We start from the raw sequence: 25,164 nt of genomic DNA, 5'->3' as shown, positions 1-25,164 counted from the left end.
TATAGGCGGTCGTCTCTTAAGAGCTCCAGCTCCCAGGAGCGGGACACGAAACGGGAATCTCGGAAGAGCGGGTTCCTCAACCTCATCATGTCCCGCTCCTCCAAGCACGACAAGGGCCAGCCGGCCCCTGCTGCGCCGGGGCCTGTAGCAACAGAGGAGCCGTTGTCCCCCAGGTCCGAGCCGGCGAAGGTCACTGAGCCCAAGGCCCCTCCCATCGAGCAAGGCAGAGCGGTGGATCACCCTGAGGAACTGAAGGTTCCTGATTCCGTGGATCATCACCTGGAGGGAGAAGGGAAGGCCAGCCCCATGGGAGGCCGCCGGTGTAGGATTCAGGTGATGGGCACCGGCCTCCTGGCTGAAATGAAGGCCAAGCAGGAGAAGAGGGCAGCTGGAGCCCACAAGGTTGGTGTCCAGCTGGTGACCTTTGAGGGTTTGGCCAATGTTCCCAAGGTGGAGGTGGTTTTGTTTTTGGATGGCTGGTTTGGGGTGGCAGGATAGAGTCCCAGACCTTGATCACTCTGGAGGGTGGGTCTGAACTTTAGAGAAGGTGATTGTTTACTACTGAGTGGTCCCGAGTCTTTTGAGCTCAATAAATAAGAGAACAGCTTCTCAGTGCCTAATAAATGCTTTGTTACCCGTTGTGGTCAGTGCCGTGCTGAGAAGCCTGGATGATTTGAGGCAGGAGAAACAGGTTATTGTTAGACAGTGTGGGTCTCACAGCAGACAGAGGTCTGAGTATTACATTTCTTAATCTCTGTAAGAGTGTGACAGCAATTTTCTACACGAGTTTAAACCCCAAAATGTTTAGTACCATAATGCATTTCTGCTGCTCCTAGTTCACTCTTACTTTTTGGACTTTCTGCCCATCTGTGTGAAAATAGCTCCCTCTAGTGTCCTTGGTCTGTACCTGCAGATTTTGTCCCACTGCACTGAAATCCAGTGGATTTAAGATGGCCATTTTAATTGTACAGAAACTTTTTCTTTGTTGATCTATTTGCGTACAGATGATGGTGATGATATTTTTATGGAGATGAGAGCTCTTCCTGAAGAATGAGGTGCTACTAACTTTTGAATCGGTTGATGGTAGTGTACAGCGACTGCGTTTGCTGATTTGTCACATCCTCACGCAACATTTCATCTCTTGCAGATGGTCAACTCCCCTGCCTGTGCCGAGAAGCCCACAGGCAGTGACCCAGGTGGGTGACCTGCTTTCACCTTCATGTGAATTAACCTCCATGCTATCCATCAAATGATGGAGTTCGGGAGCAATTTCCCAAAAGTCTCTGTAAGCGTCAAAGGTCATGAATTCCGATGTTGCATAGAAAAGTTTCTTAATTTGCGAACATCTGATTGGTGTGTTTCATTTGTCAAAGGGCGCCCAGCTCCACCCGACAGCAGGCCGCTGGGGGTCCCTAAAGGAGAGACTGTGACGGGCCCCTCAGAGAGGCCCCCCATGAGCGACGGGAAGCCGGAGGCTGCACCCAGGAGCCGTAATCCTTCCTGTAACCTCTCCCCTGTCAGCCCCAAGCCCCCGCCACTGACTAGCAAGCCCTCCCTAATCAACAGGCCCTCTGTGCCTCAGAAACCTCGAACCAGCAGCAGCCGCAGCATAGGTTCGTCGTGCACTGGAAGTGCTGGTTTTACCTTGGAGATGCTGGGAGAGTCTGGGACGGGTTGACTGTGTAGATGAATGTTTGTCTGGGGTCTCGTGGCTTAAGCTTCCCACATGACATTTGTGTGCCGTTTTATGGTATACTGCTGTCCTGAGGCTCGCAATTCATTTTTTGAATGAAAATCTCTCGAATTGTGCTTTAGACGAACATCCCGAGACTACCAGTGGGAATGCGTGTCCAAAGGCGTCAGTGCTGCCGTACGGCCCAAAGAGGGCGCCCTCGGACAGTGAGAAGGAGTGCCCAAGCAGCCTTCCCTTGTCTGTTCTGGAAGGTGAGTTCTGTCTCTATATACCGACTGACTTTGGCTTCCATTCAGTCTCAGACTATGTAGCCAAACAGGTGTTTTCATTACCTCTTAACCTTCATAGAAATGAGGCTCGATGGATCAGAGGAAGCGGAGTAAATGCTTCCAGGAAGCAGGTCCCTGATTTAATCCCCCGAGTATAAATGCTTCCAGGAAGCAGGTCCCTGATTTAATCCCCCTGGTATAAATGATTCCAGGAAGTAGGTCCCTGATTTAATCCCCCTGGTATAATTGATTCCAGGAAGCAGGTCACTGATTTAATCCCCCTGGTATAAATGATTCCAGGAAGCAGGTCCCTGATTTAATCCCCTGGTATAAATGATTCCAGGAAGCAGATCCCTGATTTAATCCCCCTGGTATAAATGCTTCCAGGAAGTAGGTCCCTGATTTAATCCCCCTGGTATAAATGCTTCCTTGCACTGAAGGGCTTTTTATTTGATCTGAATTTCTGCAGTCCCTCATTTATTGTAATTTGATTCTTTCAAATGGGGAGGGGGGGGATCGCACGGTTGTGTAGTGGCCAGCACTTTGCTTGTTCTCTGTGTCGTTGTGAGGTTTCCTCTGACTATTCCGGTTTCCCTGTCTCCATCCACAAACATGCTGATGTGAATTGGAGCTGCCAGATTGTCCATTGATGTGCTTGTGTGTGTTAGTGCCCTGTGATGGTTGGCGCACCGCCCTGGGATATTCCCTGCCTTGTGTCCATAGCTTCCAGGGTAGGCTCCAGACCCCCCCCAACCCTGCACAGGTTAAGCGGGTACAGAAAATGGATGGATGCATAGATGTTTCATATCAGAGTTTAACTTAATTTATTCGCTTATAATTCCTTCCACTAGTCACTCTTCGCACAGCCTGGAGTGCTTGTCATCCGCCGTTCTGTTTCCTCCCAGCAGCAGAGCCCCTTGGAGATGGGAGCCCATTTGACTCTGACCCAGAAGCGGAGCGGCCTGCCGCCACTGTGAAGCTCGCGTCTCTGCGGCAGTGCTCCGCTAGTGCTGCCGAGGAAGTGGACGAGCAAGAGCGCAGGAAGTCCCTCCCCCGACACGGTTAGACCAATCAAACGTTACCTTTCACCTACCCGACACCTAGCCTTATGGAATTTTTTTTTTTTTTTTAAGTAATGCACAATCTGAGCCCTCCCGGACTGAGCTCTGATACTGTGGAGCTGATTTTGCAGCTTATGACATGGACTCGTTAATATAGCAACTGCATGTTCAAGTCTAAGGGACAGCCCAACTGGTCCTGGATCTCTATCAGTTGTTGATGTAATTAATCTGCCATTTCTTCCAGATGTCAGGGCTAGGCTGTAATGTGTGTGTTTTATGCTGTTGTGGGATATGGCGCCCCCTAGTGTTCATCTATTGACATATTCTGTGGTGGCGCTCCTAGAGCGACCAGCCTCCATAGCAGATGCTACTGTCCACCTGAGTGGGGGATCCCTCAGCACTGAGGATGGAGGCCCCAGGACCAAGGACAGAGACAAGAACCAAGCAAGCGAGTCTGCAGAAGCTGCGGAGGAGCCTGTGAAAGACATTTTAACATAAAAATAAAGACTGACGTGTCAGACACAAATGCATACTGCCACCTCTTTGGTTGTTCAGAAACGCACGGACAGAGCCAGTGTTTTCTGGAAGGCTGTTTCTCCAAGTCCTTCCTACGATTTCCTGACATGTACCAAACCCCTCATGACCGTGTCTCCTGAAAAGAAAAGCAGGTTTACGGGCAGCTGTGCTTATGAAAGTTTAATGACTTCCTGGCCCAAAACCACGCTATCAGTGTTTTTGTTACCGTTTCGAAATGCGTTTTTTTTTTTTTTTTTTAGGGTCTGGTCATGTTAGGGTAACTTTGTGGTCGTGTTGCAGTCTTTCTATGAAAACGCTACCAGGCCCGTAATGCAAGGTCAATATTAACTGGTTTCCTTTCAAAAAAGTGATCAGTCACGTTCCCAGATGATCAAAGTGCAGACTGCAAATTAATCTTAAAAAATCTGTTTCCTCTGAGCAGCTGAAATAAATTCGGCTTCACTGTCTTTCCCAAAATTGCTTTTATTTGTAGTTTAGTTTGTGAATGTTTTCTGGGGGAGGAATTAGGGACAGTGTCTCTCGTGTAGTTCTGTGTGTGACATGTGCGTTTGTGTCAGCGTGTCTGTCCATAGATTCTCCTGTGTCTGAAAAGTGACATGTATGTGATATGTAATATATAAGTACTTATTCTATACCAAATACCTACTATACTTTTATATAAGAGCACGATATTAAAGCAAGGTGTTTTATAATTTGTCAAGAAATATATTTCGTATATAACTATCAAACAAATGTACCTTCAAGGTGCCCACTGAATGTGGAGGGATAAATGTACATTTTATTAATAAAATCATGTGTAAAAGTTGGTTTGAAATGGAAGATGGAAGTTTATTACATTTAAGGTATTTTGATTGAGAACCTTTCCAGTACGTTACAAAAAAAATAATCTGGATCTCCTGTTTACATTTTATCAATTAAAGTGATATATGTCTAAAATGCCGTCGGTGTTATCTGCGTATGTACACAACACACACCGACCTCCATCGGTGGATTATACTTGAAGACCATCTATTCTAGAATGTTACAGCCTCTGGGATTTTATAAGATGTATCAGGGTTTTCAACAAGAATTTTGTCACTTGAGATGCTTTTACAATAATCTATAATCAGACTAAATATACAGACTATCATTTTATTATTACTGTTATATGAAATATTTTGGTTCCGTCTCTTTTCGTGTGGTTACATGAGTTGGCGGGGGGTTTATATAGGCCTAGACTTTGAGATATGTAAGGTGAGTGCATAAAAGGTGTAATTTGGTGGTGAAATGTAGTTATTTTTCTTTTTATTTATACCTAATGACGTTAAGCCCTTTCCGAGCGCTTGTCGTGCGCTTTGACGGTAGTAATTTGCCTGCATGCGCTCGGCTCAGTCCCTCCCATTAGAATAAAGTAGCGTGAGTTGCTTGTCCAGACGAAAGTGTTCGGAGATCCTGCGAGGAGCGCAGCAGCTTCCTCCCCAGTGCCCCTGGTCTCACCCAATAAGGCACCATGGACAGCGCTTTTCATAACCTGGATGCCGCACTTTTTATGGACGTTTGGCGACATTTCGACCGAGACGGTAAGCGCAGAACGAGAGACTTCAGAATATATAACCTTCTCGGTTTAAAAACGTGAAATGCATCGTTTTCTGTTTAGTGTCGTTGCTTTAAAATGACATCGGTGGCGTGGCTCAAAGATTTATTTGAAATTTAATGTAAAGCTGTTTACATAGTAAACGCAGCTTTAAGTGAAACGGACCCTGGTCTTACAGATAAAGGCTATGTAGACAGAAAAATGCTGGAGGACTTTTTCCGACACACGATGAAGAAGCTAGGAGTCCGTGTGAGTAACCAGTGGTTTGTACTTAACGTTTAATCCGCACGTTTACTGTAAAATTCTTAAACATGAAATAGTATTATATCCTAATTGCATGATGTTATGTAGTTGTTATTATTTTTTTTAATAAAAGCGTGTTAAACACTTGTTTTGGTGCTAGGGGTTAAGTGTAAAAGGATAAATTCTAATATTGTGTAAAAAAAAAAAAAAGCGCCATTTGATTGCCTCGTAGTTGGTCTGCAATTAAGAAGTTTTCGCCTCCACATCGCATTGCTGTCCAGCATAGATAGAAGGTGCCGTCAGCATGAAAATATTAGTACAAGCAGACAGAATATGTATCCCTGAGAAGGTGGCAGATTTGAATACCTTTCTGAAGTTTTCAGCTGAACGTCTCCTGTCTCTAGTCCCCGGTGTTGCGAGGTGTTCCTCCTCCTCTGATTGGCAGCTTTTCCCTTCTAGAACCTTAGCTTTGTGAGACCTGGATACCGAAAATCGAAACTTCAGGGCTGATTCGTTTGTAACAGATTCTAAGTTGACATAAATGCAGAGTTGCTCCTGTGTAGTGTCCCCGGAGAGAGGATGACTGGCTCGTACTCTTGTACTCCTTTTGCTTTGGGTCCTGGAGAAGGTCACAGAGGAGAAGGTTCAGCAGGTGAAGCACAGATTTGCCTCTACTTGTGTTGGAGGCGGACATGACCGCTTGCAGATCCAGGAGGTATGTCAGTTGTAAACCTAGCAGCGGGCAGGTTCCAGGTGATTAACTTATTGTCATTCGTCAGTGCAGAGTTTTAAATGATTAGTGGTTAACACTGAGAAGGGTCCCTCTCCAGCTGGCCAGCGTGATGCTTCCAGAAGATGAGAACTTCCTGCTTCTGTTCCGGAGAGAGGCGGCGCTGGAGAGCAGCGTTGAGTTCATGAGGGTAAGACCTGAGTGCCCCTGGCTGGGGGTGCCCCCCGCCCCCACTTATCACAAATTTTGCCCCCCTCCCTGCAGATCTGGAGGAACTACGACGCTGACAGCAGTGGGTACATTTCAGCTGTGGAGCTCAAGGTATGTGGACTCACCACCTCCAGCCACAGAGCTTAGCAGACCTTCACTCCTCCAGGCTGTGATGTTCCAAAAGCTGGTGTTTTGAAATTTTTCAGAATCCAGCTCTGGCTCTAACATAGCTGCGTCTTTACTGGTGGACGGTTTAATCGAGGGGGAGTTTCTAGCTATTGAAAAGATCAAGGGTTACGTCAGGTTTACATGGGGCTTGACGTTTTGTTTTTGAAGGAAGATCGGCATCAGCGCTAAAATACTCAGGGCTATAGGCTTAACATATTGGGGGCTATAGCTCCGATTGATTGGACCTAAGAACACTCCTTGTTTGATCTTGTGTTTTATATGGATAAATGAGAAGTCTGAAGGTTTTTGAAGATCATAAAGACTGCTCTCATCCCCTTTCTGGGAAACACATGCGTGCAGTTTGGCAGCACTGCAGATATCAGTGCCTAATCTAGACACGATACCTTATTTTGCATTATTACATTTTCTGCTGCTGTCCTGAACAGGATTTCCTAAAGGACCTGTTTCTGCAACACAACAAGGTGGTGTCCCCTGGCCAACTGGAGAAATACACGCAAGCCATGGTAACCCCCTGCTCTGCCCCTATTTTTTATTGCATATTGAAACTGTCCATCTGATCTCTTGGTTTCCATATAATTCTTCCGAATGGTGGACTTCCATTCCTTACGTTCCAAGCAGTTAGGCTTTCCTGTGGTCGGCTAGGAATTTTCAGTGATTTTGATTGCAAAGTGACACGTTTCCATTTGCACCAGTATACAGAAAGTAATAATAATAACAAGAAATGCAAAAAACAAATATATTTGATATGCTTTCATGCTTGGGCCATATTAGCATATTGAGGTGTTGATACACAATACATATCTCAATATGTAAGTTCACTAATCAGCCCATGAGCTTTTTGAATCGATGTCCTCTAATTGCAGATGAAGATGTTTGACAAAAATAACGATGGCCGGCTGGATTTGAATGACTTAGCCAGGTAACAGCACAATCAAACATTTCTGTTTAATCCAACATGACAATTTGTAGGTTATTAGAGATCAAGAAAGCCAGGTCAATGCTGCATCTTATGGAATATGGCATGCAGAAAGGTGCAGTCAGCATGAGAAAATTCGAAGCAGACAGAATATGCATCCCTGAGAAGGTGACAGATTTGAACACCTTTCTGAAGTTTTCAGCTGAACGTCTCATGTCTCTAGTCCCCGGTTTTGTGAGGTGTTTCTCCTCCTCTGATTGGCAGCTCTTGACTTTCCTTTTCCCTTCTAGAATCTTAGCTTTGCGAGAGAACTTCCTGCTGAAGTTCAAGATGGATGTAAGTCTGCTGCTTCCGTTGTGTCACAGTTGAGGTGAACCTGCATGCAGCTGGGGCTTGGATCCAAGATATTAAAGATCTGTGGCGTAAATCCTCAGGAGCCTCTTAAAAATCCCGCATTCAACAGCAGGATGACAACCCAACATCAATGCATATCATCATAGGAGAAAACCTGAGAAAGTATAGAGAAGTGAGATGTTCCTTCAAGTGAGACTCGGTGTCTACACTAACTGATTCTCACCACCTGCTCTAAGCCAGTGGAGAAGATAGACTACCGAAACGGACCTGTTGCAGATCATCAGAGCTGAATATTCTCACTCTGAGTTTTTCCATTTGAAATCTGCATCTCTCTAATTGTTTTGATGAAGACACTTTATTTTTTGATCTGCACAAGTACAGGTACGCTGGAATTCTTTAGTTTGTGTTTGTCCTATCATGCTCTCCTTTGAGGCATAAACACATATAAACAGATGAGAAGAGAGTCTAGGGTCAGATGACAGGATCAGCCATTTATCCAACCATACTAGATGGTTATGCTGCTCAGTAGCTGAGGACAGGATTTGAACCAGCGACCTTCCGATCACAGGCACAGAGTTACACACAGGCCCCTATGCTCTGGTGCTCTTGTAGTTCCGATTGTCCTTTGACAGTCTTCAACTACAATGATCACTAACTGCAAGCTAGGCCCAGCGTATAGTTCTATTTTTGTGGTTAAAATAATTCTTTAAATACACTCTTAGCACCTCACGCCTGCCTGTTTCAGGCCTGCAGTCAAGAAGACAGGAAGCGCGACTTTGAGGCCATCTTTGCACACTATGATGTCGTAAGTAGGAGACACGAAACCTCCAGCCTCTGATGGCGATATCACAGGATATCACTCACAGCCTGGTTCACCCGAATGGTTCCAATAACATGTATTACACCAAGTCTGACATCTTAATGTTTGATGTGCGACAAACATTACTTAGTCCAACATGTAAGGTACCTTAAGCTATCAAAAATGTATGATAATCTGTAAAATGGGAAATGGCCACCAAATGGGTTAATCAGTTTGCTACTTGCATACTGAATCTTCTCCGACAGTGATTATTAATGGGCCACTAATGATTATTCTAACTCTGGGACTGCAATCAAAAAGTCAATCAAGCTGAAACCTACAAGAGGATCATTAACTGGGCTGTCCAGTTCTTCTTGCGGACCTTGGTTGGAGTAAACTGTGGCTTTGATCGGCATCTTTTCCACAAACGATATGAAAGTGTGGATATGGGCAACCAGAGTCACAACAATCGTAATTAAATGCAGGAGGGGAATCTGCACGCGCTCGGCTAAGTCAACTTCACTAAACACAACTCGGCAGAATTATAAATGTGATCAAGCAGCTGCATAAATGCAGAAGCTTTCTTGAAGGTATGCACTGAGGTCTGTAAGAAAAAGACGGAACACTTGACGCCACGTTCTTCCTGTAAATATTCACCCTGAATTTGACTGCTTTTCAGAGTAAGACTGGAGCCTTAGAAGGACCTGAAGTCGACGGCTTTGTGAAGGACATGATGGAGCTGGTCAAGGTTGGATGCTTCATGCGTTGTTCTTTCAAGCCTTGAACATCTCCTCCATGGTTTAGGCATTTGAGAAAAAAAATACAACGAAACAGTGTCCTGCATACACACAAAGAACATTTTCCAGGATGCTTTGCTGTGTTCCAACTGTGGTTTGTATGCTTATCATCCCTCAGGCCAACATCAGCAGTGTCGACCTCGATAAGTTTCGTCACGTGCTGCTGGAGCACTGTGATGTCAACCGGGATGGAAAGATCCAGAAGAATGAACTGGCACTGTGTCTGGGGCTGAAGCTGAACTCGTAACCCCCCCCCCCCCCCCCACAGAAGCAGCGCTCCCCCTTTGCCACAGTGTCCCATGTGGTTGAAATGACGCAGTGAAACACTGTCTAACAGCCGCCCGAGGGCTCCTGTGATGTGAGATCCCGTGTGGACAGATGTCTGCTTAAGCTTTAGTGATGTCCTGCAGTGTGTCTGCATGTCGCTCAGCTGGATTCAGGTTCATATATGTGGCTTCTCACCTGTATCTCAGCAACTATGCTTTTCTGTATTTGAATTGTCCAATGTTGTGATTATTTATACCTTATCTGCTTTATGGTGATTTGGCTTAATCACAGTAAGAGTAGCAGTCTGTCTGATATGGCTGGTATCATAAATGGAAAATATTCAAGAAAAGCTGTTCTCTGAGAGATTTCCACTGTCTGTGAAATAAAGGTAGATTGGCAGCATTATTTGGTGTCATTCCTCTTCTTGGATGGAGTGAGTCAGGAATAATGGCATTTATCCCTCGTACTGCACGCAGTGTCATCATAAAACCAGACAGAATCGATATAAATGCCTGGCCACCACAATGCAACAGGAGAGCAGCAGACAAAAAGAGACTGGTGATCCTGGAAGCTAAAGCACTGGTATCCATATCACATGGCACAGAAGCAGAGTACTGACGCAGACATGACAGATGTGGTGGTTATACTTTAAAATACAGCCATAACAAATACATTATATGGACAAAACTATTGGGACACCTGGCCATTACCGCAAAAGAAACTTTAATAACATTCCACTCTAAATCCACAGCCACCAATGTGGAGTTAGTCCCCCATTTGCAGTTATAACAGCTCCCTCTAATGGGAAGGATTTCCATAAGTTTTAGGAGTGTATCTACGTGTGTCTACACACAAAGCTGCGATCCCGTTAACTGCTGATTCTGCTCCGGTTTTAGCGCAATCGTGGGCATGGCATCCGAAAGCTTTGTCACCAAAGCGTTACACAGTGGTAAACACAATATTAGTAACAATGACAGACAATAGGGAACAATGTCTCAGTGGGAATATAACAGGAACCACTTTATTATTTATAAAGCGATTGTGTCCTTCCCATATTTTGGTTCTTCTTCTTGTCTGCTGTTTTTGGAAAGGGAGGAGCTTCCTGCAGTAGCATCTGATTGCTGTAATTACGCCCAGCTGCGCCGCCAGGCGCATGACGTCGATGCTCCTCTGTCATTTGGCCCCAGCTGTGGCCTGCTTTAATTTCAGCCTATCAGCACCCGGGCACAAAGAGAGAAATTAGGGAACCCAGTCAGGCTGCAATTAAAGCTTGGAGCTGTGGGCGGGAGGAGGGCGTAGCAGCCTTGGCTGGCCTGTGCTCAACAACATCAATGACCTTCCGCTGCTGAAGTTCTCCAGAACAAACCAGTGACGTGCGATCGCTAAGTTAGCCACTGTCTGCTGGCTACCCTACAACAGCATCTCTCTTCTTCTTGTTCTGTCACTGGGGGATCCCACCATCTTACAAAGGACTGCTTCAGGACATCGGTGCTGTTTCTGATCCATATGATAGATGCCAAGCGGTTTGGAAAATGGCTGGATGGATGGATGATAGATGCCACATGAAATCCTTAAGAAAAATCATTGAGGAGTGACGTATTTTTCCATCCATCCATTCATTTTCTGTTCCCATGTGTCCTATGCACACTCTCAGGGAAAAAAATAAGTACCAATTTGTACCTTTGCTTGTTACTAGTATTGTACCCTCATGGGTCTGCCAATTTGTACCCTTAGCCATAGGTAAATGTAGCTTTTAAGGTACAGAAATGGACTATGAGGAACACTTTTGTACCATTGGCCGTGCAATAATGTTGTTTGTACCTTGGAGTGCAAGTCTGCACCATAAAAGGTACAATTACCTACAGCTAAGCGTACATCTGGCAGACCTTTGAGGGTACAGACCCAGTGACAAGCAAATATACTAATTGGTACTCTTTTGTCTGAGAGTGAAGGGTCCCAGGGAGTCCAGAGCAAATGCCAGAAACTGGGGGCACCAGGCAAAGAATGACGCATGATGGGACATCAACCCGTCACAGGACACACAAGCCATTCATACCTATACGGACAATTAGGCAACTCTGTGGTTTCTAAATTTCTTATATTAAAGACCATTATGTTTCTATTAATATAATTAAAACTAAAGTAGAACCTTTTTCTGTTAAACTGCGTCTTAATTTCCATAGGCTATTGTTTCACGGGTGATGTGATTAATGTCATAACTCGGATAATAAAAGGGTTTGTCGTACTAATATAGTACAGATCTCGGCAGATACACTACTCCTACATTTTAAAAACAGACAGACAAGCCTTCATTTGCGCGCAGTGACAGACCGGTCATTATCCGCTTCCAGCAGAGCACCCCAATAACAGCGGGCAGCCGGTGGACGTGTGACACAAATAGCGGCCGTCAGCCTAAAAGCGAGTGACAGTGGCGATGGGGCGGGGCTAAAACGCAGCTCCATGTGTAGGAAATGCTCTCCAGGAGAGACCGGAGATGAAAAAACCCACAGAATTATAGTTTAAATTTTAAATATTGTCTGTGATTTGTGGTTGGCGCCGCTCAATAATTCAATATCGACTGAAGTGATGCAAATTTCCCTGTTCTTCATAATTAGTTGATAGGGTGTGTTTTGGGCCACATCCGCTGGTTTCGCCTTTTTCATGTTAAAACGTGTTTATCGGCTAGAGATGTATATTCAATAATATTTCAGGGTTGTTGGGCAATCTAATTTACCATACATCACTGCAAAGTGCAATGTTGGTACTGGTTAATGTTGTCTTGCTTTTGGAGATTAACAATTGGGACTCTTGGAACAGCCGAGGATTTGTAAGGAGCCCTTATCTGTGCGCTATAAACAGCTCTGTTCATTAGGTGATGCCTGTTACTCTTAAAACCTTTTAAAACTTTAAGTTCACATTCTTTGGGGGAGAAATTGTGAGGCAGAATATTTAGGGTTTAAACACTTAATTTCTGCAGCACAGGATTTTACCATATTTGGCAAACATACCCGATCAAACCATAAACTATAATGAAAGTATACCCCCATAATGCGACGAAATCTGGATTTTATCAGTAAAACTCATTTTCTGATTTAAGATATATTGATTATTTTCATGTGTTTAGCTGAAGTTACTGAACGTGCCTTGTCGCGCAAGCTTTGAGCGACCTCTAGTGGTCTTCTGTGCTGATTAATCCGTTTTGGTCAGAACATGTCTTAATATAAAACGTATGTTTTGTTTTCAGGTTCTCCGTGGATGTCAGGTTACAGCGTGCGCAGGATCTTTCTTCTGTAATCCGGAAAAACCAGAGTTGGGCTTCTTTATATCTTTGAAGTATTTCAGGTTTTTATCTACGGCACTGACTATCCCATTTGGATTTAATGTAGGCGCTGGTTAAGTGCAGCTGGGTAGTTCGTGTTTTGGTGGGAGCCTGCACTGAGGGTAATTTAAAATGCATCATAATTACGTTTGAAACATGTCATGTAAACATGGAAATCATTGCCTGAGTAATTAAGGGGACGACGTGGAGCAGAGACCTGCGCGCCCACACTCTCGACCCTGAGACTCCCGCTCTACATGGTGACACTTTGGCCACTAGGAGGCAGATGTTCATCAGTATGGAAACATTTTAGCTGGAACACTGAAATTTGGTGACGAAATAAATATTTGTAATATTACATTGCTAACGTTGAATGCACCTACTTAAAATAATCATAATTTTCTGTTTTATGTATATTAAACTCATGTCCACTGATGTTTACAACGTTTGAATGAATGAAGTACTGCGGTACTGTGGCTTCATCGGCGGCGGTCTCTAGATATGAATGAAAGAGGAGGTGCGAGGCTGGAGCGCGCTTGGTGTCGGGGACGCGCAGCAGCTGAAGCGCGCGCGGAGAAGCGGGGACAGCTGTGCTCAACTTAAGTCACTGAAAGTCGCTTCGTTTCGCTTATCTTTCTCTGACCATTCACACATATACAGATACATATATCCGTTTTTTCTTTTCTTAATACAGCTTGTGTGTATTTAATACCAGCTGCACATGGTTTTTTCTTTCAATATGGGAAAAACAGATTTTAGATTATCTCTTTTAAGGTTTCTGCCCTGCGTTTTGAGGACAGCCTCCTCATTTTGATGCGATTTATCGGGAAGCTATTTTTCCATTTTTATTTTTGAAGTATTCCTATCAGTTGACATTTTCGATGCTTTCTTACCTGTGACACTGACGGAAAATGGAGGCTGTGTTTGAGAGGGAGTGCGGTGCGCTTGGGGGGCTTTTCCACACCGTTATCAGCGACATGAAGGTAGGAAAGCCGCCTTACAAACCCAACTCGGATCTTTTCGGGAGAGCCGTGTGTGAGGCAGTGAGGCGTTTTCAGCGCAAAACCTGCATCCGACACCTTATCATCAAATATACCGGTACACCTTTAGATTGCTGCTAATTTTTATTCATCTCCCAACTGCTAATATTTTATCTTTTATTTGATACATTTATTGATTGTCAACGAGTTAAACCCTAAACCGTTTTATGATATGATCTAGACAATATGACTTCTCTCATTCAGAAAATCTTTTTTGTCAGCTAAATGTATAACATTCAGATTGTTTGAGGGACCAGGAAGGTAATTCCCGAAACTTGGACCAGTTAGGCTACTTGTCTGATGTGTGGCGAAGGACTTTAATTAGACTATGTCATTTAGGCTACCTTACAGACTCGGAACAATAAAATGGCATTTGAAGTATTGCAATAAAATGTTTATATGGTGTTTAGACTTGCGGTGGCTTTGCTCTGGTTTGCTGTGTTTGTGGGGTCAGTGTTGGTCTGCTGGCCAATATGTTTAATGGAAGTCTAATTATAAGTTGTGCAGGAAGTTAACCGAGTTAATCATGCGCTTTTGACAACGACATACAAAAGTAATTTATTGCAGCTTTTTGAAAAATTATTACTATACACAGTCTCGTTATTTAAACTGATATGACGTTTTCAATGAAAAGTTTGGATCAGACATGAGTAACAAGGGTCCTCCTGGTTCAAAAGTCAGTTATAAAGCTAATGCGGTTTTCGAATCGATATTTTCATATGGCAGCTGCAGGTTGTCAATAGCCGAAAATGTAATGGGACTCCCTTTGACATATTTACCAAATGCACAGGAAATCATGTTCAGTGATGAGAAATTTAAATCGAATTCTGCGTATAACTTATACAATAATGATTGTTTTTCGTATCACGTGACTACCCAGCACTGTTTATGCGTCCATATTAATACAGGCAATAATCCGTCTAAAATTAACCGGCATCTAATTATTTTATGCAAATTATACACATCAGGCATAGTGCTGTTAATTGCCCCAGATGGCGGGACTGAAGAGAGCTAATTCATTGACATAACCGGCTAAAATATTCATTGAGAAATATAAACAGGCTTTGCTGTTATTAAAAGCGAGTGCATCCCATATTTTCAATTAAAACAGTCGGGATTAACCTTCTCCTGTAGTCTTTGAGCCATTTACCGGAGATTGCTAATCGTTTAATGTAATTGCAAATGCAGAACTTGGACATGTAGAACATATTTTGGCGTCAAAAATTGAGATTCTGCCCCGAGGTCTCTTTGCCTTTCATTGCTTTTGTTTGAGAGGTGTTTGCCGTCTAGGTAGTGTTTTCATGAGTGACTGTTTTATACATAACAATTGTACATGTTGAGTCAGTGGTCCCTGGGGACTGTGCTCTTTCAGGTCTCCTCCTGGTAACATGGTCTTTGATTGTAACCAATCTCCAAAACCCTCTTACAGATGTTTCCTGGCAGCAGATGCAGGACATTTCTGCAGCTTTGTGTTTTATGGCTACTTGCGGATGCTTTATTTCCTGACAGTGGGGACGAAGGCCCCGCTGTTTTGTCTTGTACGCTTGTGTGTGAGTTTGCCGCGTCCCCGTTTGACCTCGAGGGCTGCAGTCAATTGTTTTCTTGTCTTTCAAGGTCACCCTCATTGTCCCTCTAAATATCTGTAGGTGTTTGTAGGTGGTTTATTCCAGTCTTTCTTATATAATACAAAGAACTGGGTATTTTTTGATGTGTCTGGTTACAAGTAAACTGAGTGTCCTTAAACTTCAGACTGATCTTGTTGGTAGAAACTACTGGCATGATCCAGTACAGTTGGTGGATGCTGTTTGTGAGGTGATTTCTTTTTGACTATCTCCTCAGAGCAGCTACCCTGTCTGGGAGGACTTCATCAACAAGGCTGGCAAGTTTCAGTCCCAGCTCAGGTTCGTGGCGACCCTCCCCTTGGACACGGCACACACACGTCCGACTGTTAAGCCCTATTGAACGATGTGCAGAAAGACTCGGTCCATTTCCACTCTATAATTAGCTTATTTCCACTCCAAAATAAGCATATTTCTGCTCTCGAATAGCCTCAGCACTAACTTTAAGGCGGCGTTTCTCAGCCGAGTCCTTGTGGAATCCCAAACGGTCCACGTTTTTGCTCCCTCACAACTCTTTGCCAGACAATCCACAATTTTGCTCCTTCCCAGCTCCCAGTATGAAGCAGTACTTTGAGGACTTGTTGACCAAATTTTCATTTGACAGACGAACACTGCTCTATCTATCTATCTATCTATCTATCTATCTATCTATCTATCTATCTATCTATCTATCTATCTATCTATCTATCTATCTATCTATCTATCTATCTATCTATCTATCTATAATGTGTGTAAAAATCTACTCTTCAAACAATAAATAAATGTAAAAGTGTAGAAGTTATGGATTAATAAATTAGATGAAAGCACAGCATTGTGCATTTATATAATATGTGAATATTAATGGCCCAAACTAGTATCCTTTACTAGGGGTCTCATAGGTACTGGTGGGTGGGGTTATCATTAGTGCTAGTGGCCGGGGTTATGCGAAACCAGTGATGCATCATCTATGCTCCCCCCTCTCAGGACCACTGTGGTGGCAGCTGCAGCATTCCTGGATGCCCTGCAGAAGGTGGCTGACCTAGCCATGGGCACACGAGGTGAGCAGACTGTGCATGTGTGTGTGTGTCTGTGTGTGTGTGTGCTCACTTGGAGGAGAAGAGCTCTGACACATTTCGAATCCTGGTGCCCACTCAACATACCCAAATGATGACCCAAGGATGACATGCTTGTAATGCGTCTTCGGGGGGGGGGGGGAGTGGTTGCCTAATTAATGCCCTATCAAGACTTCTTGTAGCACATCATCATAGTCCAGCTTGCAGTGTGCACTTGAGAGGTTGAATCTACGTATTTGCGTGAGTGCATTTATGTGCGTCGCAGTGAATCCACTTGTGTATGTTTATATGTAATAGAGTGAATACACTTGTGCCGGTGTGTCGGCGTGGGTGTGTGTGAGAGTGAATCCGCTTGTGTGACATGTACAACAGTTAATCTGTTTGTGTGGGTGTATTATGGAGGATGTACAGCAGCCTGATATCAACTCTGATCCCCAGGAGTCACATCCTGCTCCTGAACAGGGGCATGGAGAGACATGGCTGGTTGTCAGGGAAGCTGCGACGGTTCAGTCGCTCTTTTTTTTTGGTCAGTTCCTCTATTCTGGCTCTGCTGCCAGTCAGTGCCTCAGCCCTGGCTCTGCTCTCTTGGTTGGTCCCTCTCAACCTACATTGCCTCATTTCCACCAACGTGGTTCTGGAACCGGTGCCGGACTGTTTCCCAATCCGGAACTAGTTCCGCGTGTTTCCACTGCAAAAAAACTGACCCAGGGCCAGAAAAAAATGGCCCCAGCACAGAAAAGCTGGTCTCAGAATTTGGAACTTGCCAGCTTTTTAGCAGAATAATGTTATATCGTGTGTTTTTATCCTGTGAAAAACGAAAGATCGATTCGCTGGCCAGATTTAATTATCAATTAAAAACCGGTCAAATAGATAAAATATTGCAGGGTTCAACTGGCAGACAGCAAAGTTTAATTTTTAGTAGACTCTTTTATTGCATGATCCTTAAAAGGACAGCGGTAGAACAGCGAGCGAGAATAAAGTCATGTACACACGCAGACTGGCGAGAAATGCAGCTGTTAAGGAGACAAAAATGGAGACAGAGCACTTAGTTTATAATATTATACTTAGTTTTTTTGATTCGGCAGCTTATAAAAACTTAAAACCAGAAGCAGATCAAAATAAATACATAAAATAGAATACACATGAACCTTTACTCTCACTTCCACCTACATAACACTAGTTACTAGTTAAGTAAATACTAGTTTTCCTTGGATAATTTCATCTCCTCTTTTGTTCTATAAACAATGTTTATATGCAATGTTATCGTGCAGCCCTGCTCTTAAATGACTGATATCATACGATGCCAGCACCTGGCAGAGGTCTTACTGAGCGCATGCAGCTCGCAATCCCGCCCCATTTTGTCTACATTTCCTGTTCTAGTGGTACTTGCTGCTCTCACCAGCTTCATAATCACGTAAATGTTAGTGCGCCACCCCACAGCGACACCTCTCTGCCTTCGGGACGCGTTGCCGCACAGAGGGCTGAAAATACGAGACATACGCAAGAGCTATTTTCACGTGTTTGGGGTGGGGGGGGGGGGGGGGGGGGAAGCAGCAACGCAAAGGGCTTGGTTTAAGGTTTCAGGAGTGGCGCTATTGTTTACGCTGCTGCCTGAAATGTGTTTTATTTTCATTTGGATGTTGCCACCATACAGAGGTGGGGTGGAGTGGAGGTGTCTTTGCGTGTGATCAGATCGGGGGTTTGGGGGCCAGAGGTGACTTGCTAGACTGCGCTAAAACTCGCCCTAAGTGGTCATGCTCCGTCTTCCCGATCCACTGAGGTGATGTGACCCCAAATACTACGACATTCGCATCCTCTGTGCTCTTTCAGAAGGAGAAGCACCAGGAAGCTGCACTCTCACCTCCCTCGCTGTTTATTGGTTGTTGCTGGCAGAAGTGGGGGGATGTCCAGCAATAGGGTACAAGTGGAAAAGCCCAGGGTTTAATGGAACCGCCGCATGTCAGCTGACGGGCCTGGTTCTGCGTTACCTGTCAGCTTCCAGTTCTGCTACTGTTGTGATAGCCAGTACAGATACACCATGACTGTCCGCCGCTGACATTTCTGCAGACCAGAGGAGTGCTATGTAATTCATATGAGTTTAGTCCAGCTGGCATTTAACTTTGGGTTTCAGTAATTTAATATGGAGCTTTTCCTCTTGTACGCACTTGTCCTCTTGGAGGTTGTCCTCTTGTACGCACTTGTCTCCGTAAGATTTATAGCCTTTGGTTAGAAACACAGTTTAGGGGTCAGGGTTAAGTTTATTGGTGGTCAAAGAATCCAAGTGCCATTGTGAAGTCATAGACCTCCTCTTAGGGGTGCAGTGATGTCATCGACCCCTGTTTAGGGGTGATGTGATGTCATAGACCCCGAAGGAGATCTATGACATCACAATGGCACTTGGATTCTGTGTGGAATCAGCTAACATTGGAAGCTTCCTCATCAGTCCTGTTGCCGCCATTCATCATCGGTGATCCTGAAGCTCTTGTTGTAGGCCCTTTATCACCATGGAACCCATGCCAAGAAGATATCCCCATTTTTAGGAATGTTGCTCCCTTTATCCTTTATGTTGGCTTGGAGGACCACATGGGTGAAGTGAACATTTAGCCTGATAAGGTTCCCAAATCCTTTATGTCCTTTTGTGTGAGATCCTGTAGTCATTATAGCATGGTTGCATTAAACCTGCCTGCATTTGGGGATCTGCTGCACTTGACTCCATGGAAACGCCTTTGGAATGGGAAGGAACTCATGGCAGCTCAGCGTCCATGGAGACAGACGGCAAGCAAGCTGGAGAAGAGGAGCAGGGCTCAGTACAGATGGCCGACCCCATGGGCCTTTGGTACCGCCAGAGACTGCCGGCAGCTTTTGTGAAGCTGGGTTTTATCAAGTATCGGAAGCCAGCTCCAACCAAGTATCAGAAGGTGGACCGAGCCAGTTATCAGATGCTGGGTATAATCATGTATCACACTACAAAGCTGTGTGTGGCCCTCACCTCCTCACACCGAAGAGCTACTCCTGAGCTTTCTGTTGCTGAACCATGATCCAAAATTTATCCAGATCTTACATGCCAGTAAATAACGATAGTACCTGAAAGACGATTTTTCTTTTAATGCTGTTATTCGGAAACTTGGAAACAACAGTAGAGAAATTCCCTTGGATTATATTCATTGAAGTACCAGGTTGGACGGAGTAAGTGATTTTAGCCTGTTACACTGGTTCTTCGGCCTTGAGCTTCTTGTCTAAGGAGTGTGACGTTTGACGTTTCTGCTGTGTTTATGGAGCCCTTCCCTTAGCTGCTAGCTCAAACCACGCTGAACCTTTTGCACGCCCAAAGTATCGCTTCGCTTTGGCGTCTGCTGATTACAGCACACTTCCTCTGCCCTGCCTTTGGGTGATTTGTACGTGACAATGGCTTGTTGTAGCCATGTGTACACAAAGCTACGAATGTCAATAACGCCCTTTTTCATGGACTGCCTACGTCAGAATTTATTTAGCAGCAATGAAAGGTATTCATTACGGGAACTTATTTGCCTTTCTTCCTCTCTCAGTTCTGACGACGGGTGTAGTGTGTGACATCTGAGCTTCATGGACGCAGGTTACCCAGAATGCTCCGAGGACTTTCTCTTTGTTATCATAAATCTGGGCTAAACTGGTAGCTTTGTAAGCACCTCATCCTTCCATGTAGCTTACATAAAATTCCGATTAGTGCCAGACCAGTTTTCTGGTGCTTCCTGGTACGGGTGCTGAATGGGCGGCTAATGTCTTGCTTTAGCATAGATGTGATTAGCTGGCTGGCTACCGCACCTTGCTGGCTTTTGTGGATATAATATGTCCGGTCACATCCAGTTACTTTTGAGTCGTGGTGGGCAGCGTGCGCCTCAGTGGGCTAAGCCTCTGTGCCTGTGATGCTTTGGCACGTCTGCAGGCCCTTGAGCGAGGCCCTTAACCCCCGACTCCCTGGGTGCTGCAGGAGGTGGCTGCCCTTCGTGGACAGCTTACTCTCACCTACAGAGAGCAAGATGACAGAGGCGTAAGGACAATGTTCCCATGAGGATCATCCATCCATCCATCCATTTTCCAAACCGCTTATCCTACTGGGTTGCGGGGGGTCCAGAGCCTATCCCGGAAGCAATGGGCACGAGGCAGGGAACAACCCTGGATGGGGGGCCAGCCCATCGCAGGGCACACTCACACACCATTCACTCTCACATGCACACCTACGGGCAATTTAGCAACTCCAATTAGCCTCAGCATGTTTTTGGACTGTGGGGGGAAACCGGAGTACCCGGAGGAAACCCCACGACGACACGGGGAGAACATGCAAACTCCGCACACATGTGACCCAGGCGGAGACTCGAACCCGGGTCCCAGAGGTGCGAGGCAACAGTGCTAACCACTGCACCACCATGCCGCCCCCCCATGAGGATCAATACAGTATCTATTATTATTATTATTATTATTCGTAAAAAATGTGCTTATATAGCAGTGCACAGACCACCCAAAGTCACCAAAAAATGCTTTATGGCATGGCTTTAATTATACAGTTCTAATTAAAGTACAGTTCTAAGTACAATTCAATTATAATTACTGATTATTTTGGCAGATGCTTCAGTTATTTAGAATGAATAACTTGCCTGCCTGTAAATAAGTTGGTGTCCACATTTCATCATGGAGGTATCTTGTCTGTTTAGCACATTTTTTGATTTTTGGACCTGAAGAGGAAGTCTGGGTAATGTGGAGGTTGAGCAGCTGCTCTCCACCATTCGCTCCAACCGCTGAGTGACATCGCACTCCCTGTAGTGACGAGACGGGTATTTCAGTGCAACTGTTTTCGACCACGGTGTGGAAAGGATTTTAATCGTTAGCTGTTTTTTTAAGGGCTTGGAAACTGTACAACACACTCTGCTCAATTTCACGTAGGCTGGCAGCACAGAAGAACGTCAGTATACTTTTTCCGAGACTGAGAGAATCCATTTACCCCAAAGTGTTAATAGCTTTCTCAGACCTCCAGATGAACTCCTGTTAGTGAGGGATTAAGAATCATTAAATGAAGTGTAAAATATTTGCATGCAACTCGAATTAACGGCTTCAGTGGGAGGAAATCTCACAGTGATATTTATCTGCTTTATCAGATTTGGAGGTGATTTCTTACTCTAGAATTCAGATGAGCCTTGACACGTTAAAACTGGGTGTTTGCGATGGGAAACACATTTTTACTATCGATAGGCGCCCGTTTTTGTTTACACAAGAGAATTGTGCAATACCTTAGCACACTAAAGTGGCCTTAATTCAGGTGTTGGTTAGAGTTTGACCATGCTTGCATTATAAGAACTTTAATTTATTTTGTTCTTGGGTAGACAAGTTGTTGCTCACGACCTCCTGCATGTGCTGGTTCATTTTGAAGCCGCATTGGCTGAGGATGTGATCGGATGTCATATTTTGTGTCGTGTCTAGGTGGTGAGGTGATTTACACTTTATTTAAGCTTTGGGTTGGCCTAACGTGCAGCTGAATAATTAAACGGCACCCGCCGCAGATGAAACCCACCATCAGATACCCGCCTCCCCCCCCTCCACGGGCCCGCCAGACTCCTTTCGTTTGTGGGAATCAAACGGCATTATTTACCGTGTCTGCATCGGCAATGAGGACCTTGGGCGGAAAGCACTAGATGCTGGCTAATGAAAGCGAACTCCACGGCTGCTTCATTTTGCTGAACTCGCCCCCCACCCTCCCCTGGAGTCATTGTAAATAAAACATGTCTTTACTGGTGGCTGCCATCGTCCCGGCAGTTGTTTCCGCAAAAAACTGTGGCCGTGTTACCATCACGTTGAGAGGGATGGCTGTCGGCGGTGGACACTTTGACGTGTAACTCCTGCCTCACGCAGGCGTTCAGTCATGCTGTGAGAGAGACAGCAACTTCATAACGACATAATGAACCCCCGTACTCAGCCAGCAGGGGGCCGTCTGTGCCCTTTACCTTTCCAGCCATCTGCCATGGAAACGGGGGCCCCTTCGGGCAGTTTGGGGGCAGAGAGGCCTTGTCTCCGTGGTTGAGGAGGCACAGTGAGAAAGGGACTGTTTCCCACAAATGGCAGGGGGGGCGCAGCCTGCTTCCAACCCCCGCTTCCCGAGCCTGTGGTCCACACAGCAGCCACTGAGCAGCCCCCAGATCTGAGTCAATCAGGTGAGGCTCTCCATGGCCTCACCAGAGAACTGGGCCTGCTAAACTATCGGCCACTGAATCTGGGTCGAGGTACTCATTCGTGTCCGGTTTGGAGAATATGTTTTTGCTCTGGAAAGCAGTCCCCTTTGGCTGGAAGGGGGCTGATGAACAGCCTGCATTGTGGGATAGATCTGGTTTCCCTGTGGGGGTCTATGGTGGCAGCCCAAACCATACTGCTGTTAGGCTCTGCTAAATATGAGCAGCTTTCCCCTCGATCCGGTAGGCCGTGAGGTGCCAGAGGGATGCTGTGCCCCACGAAGGGCTAGCAGAAGATCCTGAGACCTTCTCGTTAAAACTGGGTCATGTTGAAATGAGGTGGAGATGCAGTGATGCCTTTCCCAAAAAAATAGAAAATGAAATGAATCTTTATTTGCAATTTGTACAAGTACATCGGAATGTATTTTTTGGGATTTAAATTGGCACTCGCGGCTATGGAGTGTTAACCCACCAAACCACACACCACCCTCCCTAGTGTCTATCATTCCACACCACATCCAGTAAAGGAACCTGGCAGGTGGGAGCAGGTCTGCTACAGAATGGCTTTGAGGATAACCTGCTTGTTTTGGCCCGTAATGCTCACTGCTGTTCACCATGCAGAACCAAATGGAATCGGATACGAAACTGAACAGGCTTAGGTACAACCTCAAACGGAGTTTTATGCTAGACCAAATGGGATCATATCCTGCACCAACTGGGCTCAACATGGAACCGAATGAACCAAACCAAACAGACCCAAGCATGTCATCTGTCACAGCCTCTTATGTACAGTGTGGGAACACATCACCGAGGATGTAGGGCCTAGACCTACACTCTTTGGAGCACTCTGTGATTCGGCCATTGGGCTTTTTCTCTTTCCACCTGTTTTAGTCCTGATTGAATGTTGTGGGGTTGTAGGGGGTTGGATAGCATGAGCCTTGGTGTTCCTATGGTCTTCAGAGGAATGCCGGTCCAGTTGCGCGTGCCAGGACCCTCTTGGCCGTGTGCTCTTCCTGACGCCTGAACCATATCACTCAAGATCCAAAATCCCGAACAGACCTGCGGTGAGCTTCTGCCTCACCAAAGCGAGCATTCAGGCAAATCGGCAATGACCCCAGGACCCAAAAACCTTTTCCAGCCTGACCCTCAGAAAAGGGGGATTCTGGGTAGAATAAGGCCTCGTTTCCACCAACATGGAGCTAGTGCTGGGCTGGTACCTTTTGAGAACCAGCCTGCGTTTCCACTGGTTCCAAAGTAAAAAGTAAAGTTTTTTTTTTAATTTATTTACCAAACCGAAATAAATGTTCCTGGACTATGACTCGTCGCGCCCTGTCTCCATTGCCTGTATCCACTTTGTCTCCGTGAGTTTATTCTTGCTCACTGTTTTGCCGCTGTCCTTTTAAGGATCGTGTAATAACAGTCTGCAAATAACTGAACTTGGCTGTCTGCCGATGATCTATTCACCACCTGAATGCCACAATATTTTATTTATTCAACCCCTGACATATTTATACTTTATTCTTAAACATATTTATAGTTTATTATAATACATAATATAAATCTTGCCAGCAGATTGAACTTCAGTTTTTCATAGAATAAAAAAACATGATGTAACACTACATCATTTATGTGAATTATGCAAGTGTTTTCGTGGGAGTTAATATTTCACGTAAAATATCTTCAGCAAATACAGCCCATACTATTTTAAGCTATTTTATGATGTTTTGTCTCCATAGGCTCCCCCATCTGTGTGTGTTATTCTTACTTGCTGTTTTACCGCTGTTCTTTTAAGCATCAGGCAGTAATGTTAAAAACTGAACTTTGCTGTCCACCTCATAATTTCTTTGCCACTCAAAGGCCATAATATCTTATTTATTTGACCTGCAATATATTTATACATTATTATTAAATCTGGCCAGCAGATCGGTCTTTCATTTTTCTCGGAATAAAAAAACGATGTAACCTTATTCCGCTAATAAGCTGGCAAGTCGTTTCACTGCCAGCATCGTTAATAGACTAACTATATCGGTTGTGGGTTGAATTTTCCGGATACAGAGAAGGTTTGGACCCCACAGCCCGTCCCGCTTTCGCTGACGTTATGGTACCGCATTCTGTGGTGCCTGCTGGAGCTGTTTTTATTGGCCCAGGGCCGTTTTTGTGCTGGTGGAGACATGTGGAACCAGTGCCAGATTGGGAAAAGCTCCGGCACCAGCACCGGCACCGAGCTGGTGGAAATGAGGCACCAAGTGAACAAGGGAGGGGGAATGAGTCAATCCATTTCCGCTCAGTCAGTTGGGCTCCT

General features: G+C 45.0%; 3 protein-coding genes across 7 annotated transcripts in view; all 3 read left to right on the top strand.

The window, feature by feature from the left end:
- LOC125719068 (F-actin-uncapping protein LRRC16A-like) overlaps positions 1 to 4,374 on the top strand; it is a 40,610-nt gene extending 36,236 nt beyond the window's left edge. For 4 of the 5 annotated variants that reach the window (XM_048993523.1, XM_048993522.1, XM_048993520.1 and 1 more), the window contains 6 exons: positions 6 to 402; positions 1,148 to 1,196; positions 1,374 to 1,613; positions 1,816 to 1,944; positions 2,868 to 3,023; positions 3,367 to 4,374. In XM_048993523.1, coding sequence (XP_048849480.1) covers positions 6 to 402; positions 1,148 to 1,196; positions 1,374 to 1,613; positions 1,816 to 1,944; positions 2,868 to 3,023; positions 3,367 to 3,521 — 1,126 coding nt within the window. In that variant the 3' untranslated portion in view covers positions 3,522 to 4,374. The remainder of the gene's footprint in view (positions 1 to 5; positions 403 to 1,147; positions 1,197 to 1,373; positions 1,614 to 1,815; positions 1,945 to 2,867; positions 3,024 to 3,366) is intronic. The other variant, XM_048993521.1, reaches the window with a different exon arrangement.
- A 525-nt stretch (positions 4,375 to 4,899) lies between these two features.
- On the top strand, positions 4,900 to 10,040 carry LOC125719078 (secretagogin-like). Its single transcript, XM_048993543.1, has 11 exons — positions 4,900 to 5,119; positions 5,312 to 5,382; positions 6,005 to 6,091; positions 6,207 to 6,296; positions 6,371 to 6,427; positions 6,931 to 7,008; positions 7,369 to 7,424; positions 7,712 to 7,757; positions 8,521 to 8,580; positions 9,254 to 9,322; positions 9,490 to 10,040. The coding sequence occupies exons 1-11, from the start codon at positions 5,050 to 5,052 to the stop codon at positions 9,616 to 9,618; spliced, it is 813 nt and encodes a 270-aa protein (XP_048849500.1). The 5' UTR covers positions 4,900 to 5,049; the 3' UTR covers positions 9,619 to 10,040.
- A 3,465-nt stretch (positions 10,041 to 13,505) lies between these two features.
- The window catches only part of LOC125719070 (protein MTSS 1-like), a 28,260-nt gene continuing 16,601 nt past the window's right edge, over positions 13,506 to 25,164 (top strand). The window contains exons 1-3 of the mRNA XM_048993527.1: positions 13,506 to 13,940; positions 15,837 to 15,898; positions 16,580 to 16,653. Coding sequence (XP_048849484.1) covers positions 13,869 to 13,940; positions 15,837 to 15,898; positions 16,580 to 16,653 — 208 coding nt within the window. The 5' untranslated portion in view covers positions 13,506 to 13,868. The remainder of the gene's footprint in view (positions 13,941 to 15,836; positions 15,899 to 16,579; positions 16,654 to 25,164) is intronic.

Source organism: Brienomyrus brachyistius, chromosome 23, assembly GCF_023856365.1.
Source record: "Brienomyrus brachyistius isolate T26 chromosome 23, BBRACH_0.4, whole genome shotgun sequence".
Taxonomy (NCBI): domain Eukaryota; kingdom Metazoa; phylum Chordata; class Actinopteri; order Osteoglossiformes; family Mormyridae; genus Brienomyrus; species Brienomyrus brachyistius.
Note: the sequence above shows the minus strand (reverse complement) of the source record. Positions and strands in the feature narration are given on the sequence as shown.

Bases quoted from the DNA above. Each gene is read 5' to 3' on its own strand.
- LOC125719078 (XM_048993543.1), top strand. From the start codon at position 5,050: ATGGACAGCGCTTTTCATAACCTGGATGCCGCACTTTTTATGGACGTT. The intron at 6,297-6,370 runs GTAAGACCTGAG...CCCTCCCTGCAG, and splicing joins GCAGCGTTGAGTTCATGAGG to ATCTGGAGGAACTACGACGC. The intron at 9,323-9,489 runs GTTGGATGCTTC...ATCATCCCTCAG, and splicing joins ACATGATGGAGCTGGTCAAG to GCCAACATCAGCAGTGTCGA.